At 42.2% G+C, this 14,274-nt stretch overlaps 1 protein-coding gene across 3 annotated transcripts in view; it reads right to left on the reverse strand.

Moving 5' to 3' along the window:
- MYH9 (myosin heavy chain 9) overlaps positions 1-14,274 on the reverse strand; it is a 428,796-nt gene that overhangs the window by 93,346 nt on the left and 321,176 nt on the right. For 2 of the 3 annotated variants that reach the window (XM_040407416.1, XM_040407417.1), the window contains exon 32: positions 12,711-12,941. In XM_040407416.1, coding sequence (XP_040263350.1) covers positions 12,711-12,941 — 231 coding nt within the window. The remainder of the gene's footprint in view (positions 1-12,710; positions 12,942-14,274) is intronic. The other variant, XM_040407418.1, reaches the window with a different exon arrangement.

The following is a 14,274-nucleotide window of genomic DNA, read 5'->3' on the forward strand; positions in this document are numbered from 1 at the left end:
GCAGTGCGGCATTACCGGCACTGGCGCAACTCAACCCCGGGAGAAACAGAGGGGTCTAGTGCGCCTCTGTTGTCCCTGCAAGTAGAAGAAAAACCGAATTAAAAACAACAAATAACGCAAAAAATAAAAAATTATAGGAAAGCAACCCTGCCTAAGCAGGGAGTGTCTTGCCTCCTTGGACACTAAGCAAAAAACTGGCAGTCTCTCTCTCCAGGCTGAAGGGTATAGCTGATGGAGGAGGGGCTTACAGCTTTCACTTAGTGTCACGCCTCCTAGGGAGCAGAGCTATACCCATGGTTTCCTGTGTCCCCCAAGGAATATGGGCGAGAAATAAAATTTTACATGAACTCACCATACCCCTCACGAAATACCTTGGGGTGTCTTTCCAAAATGGGGTCACTTGTGGGGTATTTATACTGCCCTGGCATTTTAGGGGACCTAAAGCGTGAGAAGTAGTTTGGAATCCAAATGCGTAAAAAAATGCCCTGTGAAATCGTAAAGATTCTCTTTGGAATTTGGGCCCCTTTGCGCACGTAGGCTGCAAAAAAGTGTCACACATGTGGTATCTCTGTACTCAGGAGAAGTAGGGCAATGTGTTTTGGGGTGTATTTTTACATATACCCATACTGTGTGAGAAATATCTCTGTAAAAGACAACTTTTCCCATTTTTTTTATACAAAGTTGTCATTTTACAGAGATATTTCTCACCCCCAGCATGGGTATATGTAAAAATAAACCCCAAAACACATTGCCCTACTTCTCCTGAGTACGGCGATTCCACATGTGTGACACTCTTTTGCAGCCTAGGTGCGCAAAGGGGCCCAAATTCCAATGTGTATCTTTTAGGAGGGCATTTTTAGGCATTTGGATTCCAGACTTCTTCTCACGCTTTAGGGCCCCTAAAATGCCAGGGCAGTATGAATACCCCACATGTGACCCCATTTTGGAAAGAAGACACCCCAAGGTATTCCGTGAGGGGCATGGCGAGTTCATAGAAGATTTTTTTTTTTTTAGCACAAGTTAGCGGAAATTGATTTATTAATTTTTTTCTCTCAAAGTCTCCCTTTCCGCTAACTTGTGACAAAGTTCAATCTTTCATGGACTCAATATGCCCCTCAGTGAATACCTTGGGGTGTCTACTTTCTGAAATGGGGTCATTTGTAGGGTGTGTTTAAGGTTCTGGCATTTTGGGCGGGGGAAAATTGTGAGCAACCCTGTAAAGCCTAAAGGTACTCGTTGGACTTTCGGCCCCTTTACGCACTTAGGCTGCAAAAAAGTGTCTCACATGTGGTATCGCCGTGCTCAGGAGAAGTAGGGCAATGTGTTTTGGGGTGTCTTTTTACATATACCCATGCTGGGTGAGAGAAATATCTCTGTAAATTGACAACTTTGTATAATTTTTTTTAAAAGTTGTCATTTACAGAGATATTTCTCACACACAGTATGGGTATATGTAAAAATACACCCCAAAACACATTGCCCTACTTCTCCTGAGTACGGCGATACCACATGTGTAACACTTTTTTGCAGCCTAGGTGTGCAAAGGGGCCCAAATTCCAATGAGTACTTTTAGGATTTCACAGGGCATTTTTAACACATTTGGATTCCAGACTTCTTCTCACGCTTTAGGGCCCCTAAAATACCAGGGCAGTATAAATACCCCACAAGTGACCCCATTTTGGAAAGAAGACACCCCAAGGTATTCTGTGAGGGGCATGGAGAGTTCCTAGAATATATTTTTTTTGGCACAAGTTATCGGAAAATGTTTTTTTTTTATTATTCTCTTACAAAGTCTCATATTCCACTAACTTGTGACAAAAAATAAAATTTTACATGAACTCGCCATGCCCCTCACGAAATACCTTGGGGTGTCTTTCCAAAATGGGGTCACATGTGGGGTATTTATACTGCCCTGGCATTTTAGGGGCCCTAAAGCGTGAGAAGAAGTCTGGAATATAAATGTCTAAAATTTTTTACGCATTAGTGGAATATGAGACTAAGAAAAAAAAATAAAAAAATCTTCTATGAACTCGCCATGCCCCTCAAATGTGATCTTTATAGCGCCGTAGCGATTTTACGGTGTTTTTGCAGTGATCAGAAAAAAAATAATAATTCTGTCACTGCGGTGGGGCGGACTGAATGCAAGTCAGGCCTGATAGGGCGAACACTGAGTTTTTTGTAGAGCCTATAGAACATGTCCTATTCTTGTCCGCAATTGCGGACAAGAAAAGGCATTTTCTATATAGTTCTGGCAATGTGTGCATCCGCACAGTGCCAGAAAGCACATTGCCGATGTCAGTGTTTTGCAGATCCGCGGTGTCCGTGTTTTGCGGATCCGCAAAACACATACGATGTCTGAATGGAGCCTTACAGGGGGGTGATCAATGACAGGGGGGTGATCAGGGGTTAATAAGTGACGGGCGGGGGGGGGGGGGGGTGTAGTGTGGGGGGGGGGTTAGTGCTACTTTACAGAGCTGCCTGTGTCCTCTGGTGGTCGATCCAAGCAAAAACAGCGTCTGATATACCTTTTAGGGGTTAAAAAAAAAAATCTCATCTACAGCCTGCCAGCGAATGATCGCCACTGGCAGGCTGTAGATCAGCTCTTTTACCTTCCGATCCTGTGAATTCACAGGAAATCTCGTGTCTCGCGAGAGGATGCGCCCAGGAGGAATAACCCGGCCGCCCGCAGGACACATCCCTGCGTTAGGCGGTCGGGAGGTGGTTAAAAGGCATCTGACAGCAAATTTGTACATATGAAACTGGCTGACCTGTTGCATTTGTACTTGGCAGCGGAAGGAATTTGTGTTGGTTCCATGTTCATATGTGCCCGCATTGTTTAGAAAAATTTAGTTTTAATATATGCAAATGAGACTCTAGGAGCAATGGGCTCAGCTCTCTGCAATAGCAAGGCTCCCAATGCTCCTAGAGGCTCATTTTTCTCTGCAATGAGGGAACATATGAACATGGGACCAACACAGATGCTTTCAGATGCAACAGGGTTCATATGTACAAATCTGCTGACAGGTGCACTTTACGACTACCACGTTATTACATTTCAAATAAGAAATCCAGCCTGGGACACTGAAAAGCCAATTTAAGCTGTGTTCACGTCTGCGGCAAACTGATCTGGTACAAATGCCGGTTGTCAGCCATACCTAAAACCATGCAGCAGTTTTTGTCCAGTCCAAACCTGGTACAGTATATGGGGATACGGCTGTGAAAGACAGAATCCAGCAATGCTCGATCTGGCAGGCTGCTCTCTGCTGAAACAGCCTGTCGAATCTGCTGCCATAGATGCGAACAGCCTTAAAGAGAACCCGTCCCCTGTCGTGACATGTCTGTTTTAGTAACTACTTGTAATCCCCATGTAACAATTCTGGAGCATCTGTTCTTATAGCTCTATGTTGTGCTATTCCTCTTATTTCTACTAGAAATTTATGAATGAATTGTCGGCAGCTTGCAGTAAAGGTACAGATTAAGGGCTCATTCAGACGGCCGTATGCTGTCCGCAAAAATACTAAATGCTATCCGTTTTTTTGCTGATCCGCAAAAAAACGGATCTGCAAAAAAACAGATAGCATTCAGTATTTTTGCGGACCTATAGACTTCAATGGGGCCATGTCCTGATTTTCACGGACAAGTACAGGACATGTTTCATTTTTTTTGCGGATCCGCAAAAAAAACGGATAGCATTCAGTATTTTTGCGGACAGCATACGGCCGTCTGAATGAGCCCTAAGTCTGACACACTCGCTACCGGTAACACCCATCAGTACCTTTACTGCAGACTGCTTGCAATTTACTAGTAATTTTATGGCAAGAATACTATAAGAATGGCAACACAGTAATAAGAGTAGATGCTCCAGAATTGTTATTACACAGAGAATGCATGTAGCTATTACAACAGACATGTCAGGAGGAATGACCGGTCCTCTTTAACTCATGTAAAATTTCAAACACAAATTATACTTATTTGTACTTCTGCATTAAAATTGCCATTCTCCCAGAAACAAGATCCTTAACCCCTTCACGACTGCAATCAGTCTATATACGTGATAGCTTCACATACTCTGTGCAGCTACCACGTGTATAGACGTCATGGCAGTTCTTTAATCCAAGCGCTGCAAAGCGCTTGGATTAAAGCTTCTGCCCCTGTCCTGCTGCTGTCACGGACAGCATACAGTCCAGTAATGCTGGCAAGGGACCAGAGTCTGTGAAGACTAACCAATCAGATCACGGCAGTGTTAAAATGCCGGTTTCAGGCTCTGATCTGCGCTCTGCAGATCAGAGCCTGAAATCAGGTAATGTGTAATGAAGCTCCCACATCTGTGCCCCTGATCTTTGCCCCCTTCCTGTGCGCCTCCAACCCCCCCACCCCTCCTGTGAGCCCGGCCTCCGATGCGATCCCCCCCCCCATCCATTTTTTGTACCCCTGATGCGGTCTGCCCCCACCCCCCATGCATGCATCAGACCCCCAAATGTGCCCCCTCCTGCTGGCCATGCCCCCCCCTTTACAGCGCTGCCCCCTATCTGTGCCTCCTGCCCCCGATGCGGTCCCCCTGCTTTATTTGATGTCGGCGGCTCCATTCCTGAGCCGCCATCAGCAGCGAGTGTCAGCTTTATGCTGACACGCTGCTGTAATCTCTTAGATGCCGCGGTGCGGCATCCATGGGGTTAATAGAGGGAGGGGGCTCCCTCTCTCAACCATCGAGGCTGCCACGCTGTGATTGCAGCGCCCGATTGTCGCCATGGCAACCGGATGCTTTGCAAAAGCGCCCGGTGTTGCCATCTACAGGACATTTGATAGTATTGTACAGCCATCAGCCCCACTGGATCTTGAAGATCCAAGTGGTACTTGATAAAAAAAAAAAAAAAAAAAAAGAAGAAGTAAAAATAAATATAGGTAAATTTTAAAAAATAGCCTTTTCCAAAAAAAAAGAAAAAGAAAAAAAAAACTAGACATATTATGCATCACCGTGTCCGTAACGACAGTCTTTATAAATATATCACATGATCGACCCTGTACGATAAACACCGTAAAAAATAAAAAACTGTCAAAAAAGCCATTTTTATCACCTTACACCACAAAAAGTGCAACACCGAGCGATCAAAAAGGCGTGTGTCCCACAAAATGGTACCAATAAAACAGTCACCTCAAACCGCAAAAAATTAGACCCTACATAAGAAAATCGCTCCAAAAAAAAATATAATAACTATAGCTCTCAGAACACTGAGCCACAAACATTTTTTAATTTCAAATATGCCATTATTGTGTTAAAGTGAAATAAAAAAAAAAAAAGTGTACATATTAGGTATTGGCGCAGGGCAACCCTTAGAGAAGGCAGGGACAGTTCCCAGGTGTCCCTGCCTTCTGGATCGCTGCATACACAGCGCTCACCGAGAGTGCAGGGGCTGTGTGAGGTCTTTCAGAGACCTCGATCAGCCCTGCACTGAGGCTGTACAGCTCTGTATTCTGCTGTACAGCCTCTCTGGGGGGTGCATTTCTTCTGTAACTGGGGCTACTATGTCAGCCCCAGTTACAGGAGAAATCAACAGTGAAAAAAAAATGAAAAAAAGTGAAGCAAATGTCCCCCAGAGGTCTTGTTTGACCTTATGGGGGACGAAAAGTGTAAAAAAAAAAAAAAAAAGGGTTGAAAAAATAAAAATAAAAAAAAGTTTCACATGTAAAAAAAAAAAAAAAAAAAGTCCCCAAGTAAGGAATTTAAAAAAAAAGTTAAAAATAGAAAAAATAAAATAGACATATTTTGTATTGCCGCGTCCGTAAAAACCAGCTCTATAAAAATATCACATGACCTAACCCCTCGGGTGAACACCGTAAAAAAAAAACTGTCAAAACAAGCAATTTTTGTCACCTTACATCACAAAAGGTGATCAAAAACGCGTTATGTCCCACAAAATGGTACCAATAAAACAGTCCCCTCATCCCGCAAAAAATGAGCCCCTACATAAGAAAATCTCTCAAAAAATAAAAAAACTATAGCTCTTAGAACATGGAGATACTAAAACATCATTTTTTTTGGTTTCAAAAATGCTATTATTGTGTTAAAGTGAAACAAATAAAAAAAGTATACATATTAGGTATTGCCACGTCCGTAAAAAACAGCTCTATAAAAATATCACATGAGCTAACCCCTCAGGTGAAAACCGTAAAAAAAACTGGCAAAACAAGCAATTTTTGTCACCTTGCATCACAAAAGGTGCAACACCAAGTGATCAAAAACGCGTATGTCCCACAAAATGGTACCAATAAAACAGTCACCTCATCCCGCACAAAATGAGCCCCTACATAAGAAAATCTCTCAAAAAATAAAACAAAAACTATAGCTCTCAGAACATGGACACATTAAAACATAATTTTTTTGTTTCAAAAATGCTATTCTTGTGTAAAACTTTAATAAATGAGAAAAAGTATACATATTAGGTATCGCCACGTCCGTAACAATCTGCTCTATAAAAATGTCACTTGACTGAACCCCTCAGGTGAACGCTGTAAAAATAAATAGAAACTGTGCTAAAACAACCAATTTTTTGGTCACCTTGCCCCATAAAGTGTTATAATGAATGATCAAAAAATCATATGTACCCAAAAATAGTACTAATAAAACTGGCACCTTATCCCCTAGTTTCCAAAATGGGGTCACTTCTTGGGAGTTTCTACTGTAAGGGTGCATCAGGGGGCTTCAAATGGGACATGGCATCTAAAAACCATGTGGAGGTCCTTTTCTTCTGCGCCCTGCCGTGTGCCCATACAGCAGTTTATGACCACATGTGGGGTGTTTCTGTAAACCGCAGAATCTGGGTAATAAATATTGAGTTTTGTTTGGCTGTTAACCATCGATGTGTTAAAGAAAAAATTGGATTAAAATGGAAAATCTGCCAAAAAAGTGAAATTTTAAAATTTGATCTCCATTTTCCTTTAATTATTGTGGAACGCCTAAAGGGTTAACAAAGTTTGTAAAATCTGTTTTGAATACCTTGAGGGGTGTAGTTTCTACAATGGGGTCATTTATGGGGGTATCCACTATGTAGGCCCCACAAAGTGACTTCAGACCTGAACTGGTCCTTAAAAAGTGGGTTTTGGCAATTTTCTTAAAAATTTTAAGAATTGCTTCTAAACTTCTAAGGGTCTATTCACACGTCCGTTGTTTCTTTCCTGATCTGTTCCGTTTTTTGCTGAACAGATCTGGACCCATTCATTTTCAATGGGTCCTGAAAAAAATCAGACATTGAGCTGTCCGTTTTTTTCCAGGACCCATTGAAAATGAATGGGTCCAGATCTGTACAGCAAAAAACGGAACAGATCAGGAAAGAAAAAACAGACGTGTGAATGGACCCTAAGCCTTCTAACATCCTAAAAAAATAAAATAACATTTCCAAAATGATGCCAACATAAAGTAGACATATGGGGAATGTTACCTCATAAAATATTACTTATCACTTTCTGTTTTAAAAGCAGAGAAATTGAAATTTAGAAAATTGCAAATTTTTCAAATTTTGGGGTAAATTTGGGATTTTTTCATAAATAAAGGTGAAATATTTTGACTCAAATTTATGACTATCAGGAAGTACAATGTGTCACGAGAAAACAATCTCTGAATGACTTGGATAAATAAAGGCGTTCCAAAGTTATTACCACATAAAGTGAGATGTGTCAATTTTGCTAAATTAGGCCTGGTCAGGAAGGGGGCAAATGGCCCAGATGGCAAGTGGTTAAACACCCTTGATGACCAGACCACTTTTTACAATTCTGCACTACACTATTTTCACGGTTTATTGCTCAGTCATACAACTTACCACCCAAATGAATTTTACCTCCTTTTCTTCTCACTAATAGAGATTTCATTTGGTGGTATTTCATTGCTGCTGACATTTTTACTTTTTTTGTTATTAATCGAAATTTAACGAAATTTTTGCAAAAAAAAAGACATTTTTCACTTTGCTTTAAAATTTTTGCAAAAAAACTACATTCTATATACATTTTTCTCTAAATTTATTGTTCTACATGTCTTTGATAAAAAAAAAATATGTTTGGGTAAAAAAAAAAGAATGGTTTGGGTAAAAGTTATAGCGTTTACAAACTATGGTACAAAAATTTGATTTTCCGCATTTTGAAGCAACTCTGACTTTCTGAGCACCTGTCATGTTTCCTGAGGTTCTACAATGGCCAGACAGTACAAACACCCCACAAATGACCCCATTTCGGAAAGTAGACACTTTAAGGTATTCACTGATGGGCATAGTGAGTTCATAGAACTTTTTATTTTTTGTCACAAGTTAGCGGAAAATTATGATTTTTTTTTTCCCTTACAAAGTCTCATATTCTACTAACTTGTGAAGAAAAATAAAAACTTCCATGAACTCACTATGCCCATCACGAAATACCTTGGGGTGTCTTCTTTCCAAAATGGGGTCACTTGTGGGGTAGTTATACTGCCCTGGCATTTTAGGGGCCCTAATGCGTGAGAAGTCTGGAATCCAAATGTGTAAAAAATGCCCTGTAAAATCCTAAAAGTACTCATCGGAATTTGGGCCCCTTTGCCCACCCAGGCTGCAAAAAAGTGTCACATGTGGTATCGCCGTACTCAGGAGAAGTTGGGCAATGTGTTTTGGGGTGTATTTTTACATATACCCATGCTGGGTGAGAGAACTCTCTCTCTAAATGTCAACTTTTCCCATTTTTTTTTATACAAAGTTGTCATTATAGAGAGATATTTCTCTCACCCAGCATGTAAAAAGACACCCCAAAACACATTGCCCAACTTCTCCTGAGTACAGCGATACCACATGTGTGACACTTTTTTGCAGCCTAAGTGCGCAAAGGGGCCCAAATTCCAATGAGTATCTTTTAGGTGGGCATTTGGATTCCAGACTTCTTCTCACGCTTTAGAACCCCTAAAATGCCAGGGCAGTATAAATACCCCACATGTGATCCCATTTTGGAAAGAAGACACCCCAAGGTATTCCGTGAGGGGCATGGAGAGTTCATAAAAGTTTTTTTTTTGGCACAAGTTAGCGGAAATTGATATTTGTTTTTTTCTCACTAAGTCTCCCTTTCCGCTAACTTGTGCTAAAAAATAAAATTTTACATGAACTCGCCATGCCCCTCACAAAATACCTTGTGTCTTCTTTCTAAAATGGGGTCACATGTGGGGTATTTATACTGCCCTGGCATTTTAGGCGCCCTAAAGCGTGAGAAGAAGTCTGGAATATAAATGTCTAAAAAATTACGCATTTGGATTCCGTGAGGGGTATGGTATGGTGAGTTCATGTGAGATTTTATTTTTTGTCACAAGTTAGTGGAATATGAGACCTTGTAAGAAAAAACAAAAAAAAACAAAAAAAAAAAATCAATTTCCGCTAACTTGTGCTAAAAAAAATGTCTGAATGGAGCCTTACGGGGGGTGATCAGGGAGTCTATATGGGGTGATCACCACCCTGTCATTGATCACCCCGCTGTAAGGCTCCATTCAGAGGTCCGTATGTGTTTTGCGGATCCACGGATCGGATCCGCACAACACATACGGACGTCTGAATGGAGCCTTACAGGGGGGTGATCAATGACAAAGGGGTGATCAGGGAGTCTATATGGGGTGATCACCCCCGTCATTGATCACCCCCCTGTAAGGCTCCATTCAGACGTCCGTATGTGTTTTGCGGATCCGACCTTTGGTGACGTCAGATCACATGCTCCAATCACATGGTACATCACCACGGTGATGGACCATGTGATTGGAGCATGTGATCTGACGTCACCAAAGGTCCTTTAGCCCACAACTCATCATACCGGGAACTTCGTGAACAAGAGGAGAAGGTGAGTTAATTTGTTTATTTTTTTTAACCCCTCCAGTGCTATTTTACTAAGCATTCTGTATTCAGAATGCTATTATTTTCCCTTATAACCATGTTATAAGGGAAAATAATACAGTGAATAGACTGTCACCTAGCAACCATGCGTGAAAATCGCACCGCATCCGCACTTGCTTGCGGATGCTTGCGATTTTCACTCAACCCCATTCACTTCTATGGGGCCTGCGTTGCGTGAAAAACGCAGAATATAGAGCATGCTGCGATTTTCACGCAACGCACAAGTGATGCGTGAAAATCATTGCTCATCTGAACAGCCCCATTGAAATTAATGGGTCCAGATTCAGTGCGGGTGCAATGCGTTCACCTACCGCATTGCACCCGCGTGGAAATCTCGCCCGTGTGAACGCAGCCTAACAATATGGGTCCCAGAACATTTATTGATAAGCCTTCTATGTGGGACAGTATCAAAAGCCTTACTAAAGTCTAGATAATAAATGTCTACTGCACCTCCAGCATCTATTTTAGTCACACACAAAAAAAAAAAAAAAAATAAGATTAGTTTTACATGATCTCCCGCAATTAAACCCATGCAGTTTTTCATCTTTCAATCAATGGGATTTTAGATGTTCCACAATCCTCTCCTTAAGTATTGTTTCCATTAATTTCCCCACTATTGATGTCAGGCTTACTGGCCTATAGTTGCCCGATTCCTCACTACCTTTGTGATTGGGCACAACATTTGCTAGTTTCCAATCTTCTGGGACGACTGCTGTTACCAGTGATTGGTTAAATAAATCTGTTAATGGTTTTGCTAGTTCACCGCTAAGCTCTTTTAATAGCTTTGGGTGTATCCCATCAGGCCCCTGTGACTTATATGTATTAATTTTAGACAGCTGACTTAGAACCTCTTCCTCTGTAAAGACACATGCATCAAAAGATTCATTAGTGCCTTCTTAACTGAGGTACTTTTCCTTAATTTTCCTTTGTAAAAACTGAACAGAAGTATTCATTGAGGCAGTCAGCTAGTTCTTTATCTTCTTCCATATACCTTCCTTTTGTTTTTAATTGGTTAATTCAATGTTTTAGTTTCCTTTTTTCATTTATGTATCTGAAGTAGGGATCGACCGATTATCGGTTTTACCGATATTGAGGATTTTGACAGTTATCGGCATCTATTTTGCCGATATACCGATAACGTATTGGGAACACAGAACGCGCTGCTCTCAGCGCTCTGTGTTCCCTCCGCAGCACAGGGGAGAAGGAAGCAGTGTCTCCTCCCCCTGTGCTGCTGCCGTTGCCGCCAATGACAGGAGAGAAGACAAGAGGAGGGGAGGGGCTGTGGCCGCTGCGCCACCAATGAAGATACCTCTCTCATTAATTCATATACAGGAGGCGGGAGCTGGCTTCAGAATCACATAGCTGGCTCCCGACCTCTATGAACGGCAGCTGCGGTCCGCGGTAGTTAACCCCTTAGGTGCCGCGGATCGCAGCTACTGCTCATAGAGGTCGGGAGCCGGCTATGTGATTCTGCAGCCAGCTCCCGCCTCCTGTATATGAATGAGAGACTTATCTTCATTGGTGGCGCAGTGCGCCCCCCCCCCCAAGCCCCCCAGTATTAATCATTGGTGGCGCAGTGCGCCGCCCCCCCCCAGTATAAATCATTGGTGGCAGTGGCCACAGGATCCCCTCTCTCCTGCTCCTCCGATCGGAGCCCCAGCAGTGTAAGCCTGGGGCTCCGATCGGTTACCATGGCAGCCAGGACGCTATTAAAGCCCTGGCTGCCATAGTCAGTAACCTTGCTGCTGTGTGCACAAAGCACAGAGCAGCAGGGACAGTGTGAGATCCTACTCACCCTGATAGAGATCTATCAGGGTGAATAGGACAAGGGTTCTAGTCCCTAAGGGGGCTAAAAGTTAGTTAAAAAAAATATATATATTAAGTATAAATGAAAAAAATTTACAAAAAAATCAAATACTACATGTTAACAATAAACATTAATTTTCAGCAGATTTGTGTAGGAAAAAAAAATAAAAAAATACCCAGAATATCGGTATAAATTATCGGCTATCGGCCTGAAAGTTGACAAATTATCGGTATCGGCCCTAAAAAATCAATATCGGTCGATCCCTAATCTGAAGAATGTCTTATCGCCTTTTTTCACCACTGAATGAACCAATTTCTCTTCTGCCTGTGCTTTAGAAGCTCTTATAACTTGTTTGGCCTCTCTCTGCCTAATCTTATAAATTTGCCTGTCATCCTCGTTTTGTATTTTTTTTTTATAAATACTAAATGCTATCTTTTTGTTTTTAATGATTTTGGCCACTTCTGCCGAGTACCACAGTGGTCTCTTCCTTTTTTTGCTTTTACTGACAAGCCTAATGCAATTATCTGTTGCCTTCAATAGTGCCACTTTGAAGTAGTCCCATTTCTCCTGGACTCCATTGAAACTGTTCCAATCTGATAGGGACTCGTATACCACTAATCTAATTTTAGAAGAGTCAGTTTTTCTAAAATCTAAAACTTTTGTTTGTGTGTGGTGTGACTCAGTCACTGTACTTTGGGTAAACCACACTTGACTGGTGATCACTAGAGCCCAATCTTTCCCCTACAGTAATATCAGATACCAAATTCCCATTTGTGAATACTAAATCTAAAATGGCCTACTTCCAGGTTGGCTCCTCAACTACTTGCTGTAGAGATAATCCCAGTAGGGAATTTAGAATATCTGTACTACTGGCAGAACTAGCTATTATGGTTTTCGAGTTTACATTAGGAAGATTAAAGTCTCCCATAATGATAACTTCCCCTTTCAATGTCATTTTAGCCATTTCCTCAACATCAATTTGTTATGAGAAACAAAACCAGCAATATTACACAACACACATTTTTGTAAAAACTTACATTCTTTCCTACATCATCCTTAGAGCTAACCAAGTCCTCCATTTCAGTGCGCAGCTGCTTGTTGAGCCTTTCTAACTCAGTCTTCATTTCAAGGGCCTCTTCTAGAGAGCGTGCCAAGGAGAGCACTTTGGTCTCTCTTTCACGAGCCTCCGCTTCAGCATGGTCACGTTCTTCTGCATATTTTGCGGAAATTGTCTTCTCCTCACCAAGCAACTAAAGAATCAAGAAAAAGAACTTTTAATCAAGTCAAATCCATTGATTACAGCAAAACTACAAATGACACTACATGACCATGTCATTATTCAAACTAACATAAGCAGAACAATCCAGTAAAAAGAAAGCAAAAGAAAAGAAAGTGACAAAAGTAATATTGGTAAAGTAGGAAATGTACGCACCTGCTCCCCGCCATTCTGTTCCAGTGTCAAGGCTCCATTTAAGATGCTTCTGGTCCGCAACCCATAAATCTTCAGATGGTGTCATGTGAATTAGGGATAGACCGATTATCGGTTTTACCGATATCGGCCGATATTCAGGATTTTGAACGCTATCGGCATCTATTTTGCCGATATACCGATAACGTATTGGGAACAAGGATTGCGCTGTTGACAGCGCTCTCCGTGTTCCCTCAGCAGCACAGGGGAGAAGGAAGCAGTGTCTCCCTCCCCCCTGTCCTGCTGCTGCCCCCAATGAGAGGAGAGGGAACAAGAGGAGTGGCGGGGCTATTGCCACTGCGCCACCAATGAAGATAACTCATTAATTCATATACAGGAGGTGGGAGCTGGCTGCAGAATCACATAGCCGGCTCCCGACCTCTATGAGCGGTAGCTACGATCTGCGGCAGTTAACCCCTCAGGTGAGGCACATGCGGGGTTAACTACCGCAGATCGCAGCTACCGCTCATAGAGGTCGGGAGCCGGCTATGCGATTCTGCAGCCAGCTCCCGCTCCCCCCCAACATGAATCATTGGTGGCGCAGTGCGCCCCCCCCCACCCAAGACCCCCAGTATTAATCATTGGTGGCAGTGGCCACAGTGTCCCCTCTCCCCTCCTTCTCAGTGGCAGCTTCTGATCGGAGCCCCAGCAGTGTAAGCCTGGGGCTCCGATCTGTTACCATGGCAGCCAGGACACCATTGAAGTCCTGGCTGCCATAGCTCACTTGCTGCTGTGTGCACAAAGCACAGAGCAGCAGGGACAGTGTGAGGTCCTTTTCACCCTGACAGAGCTCTATCAGGATGAATAGGAAAAGGGTTCTAGTCCCTAAGGGGGCTAATTGTGTAAAAAAAAAAAAATTATTATAAATGGAAAAAGAGATTTACAAAAAAACCCTACACGTTAACAATAAACATTCATTTTCAGCAGATTCGGGTAGGATTTTTATTTAATTTTATAAATGAAAATTCACAGAATATCGGTATAAATTATCGGTATCGGCCCTAAAAAATCATTATCGGTCGATCCCTAATGTGAATCGTTGCAGGTATTCACTGGCCTCAGTGATGACATGTCTCCTGCGTAGCACATCACTGCTGGGTCATGTGCCACTTGGA

The sequence above is a fragment of the Bufo bufo genome, chromosome 9 (assembly GCF_905171765.1).
Source record: "Bufo bufo chromosome 9, aBufBuf1.1, whole genome shotgun sequence".
Taxonomy (NCBI): Eukaryota; Metazoa; Chordata; class Amphibia; order Anura; family Bufonidae; genus Bufo; species Bufo bufo.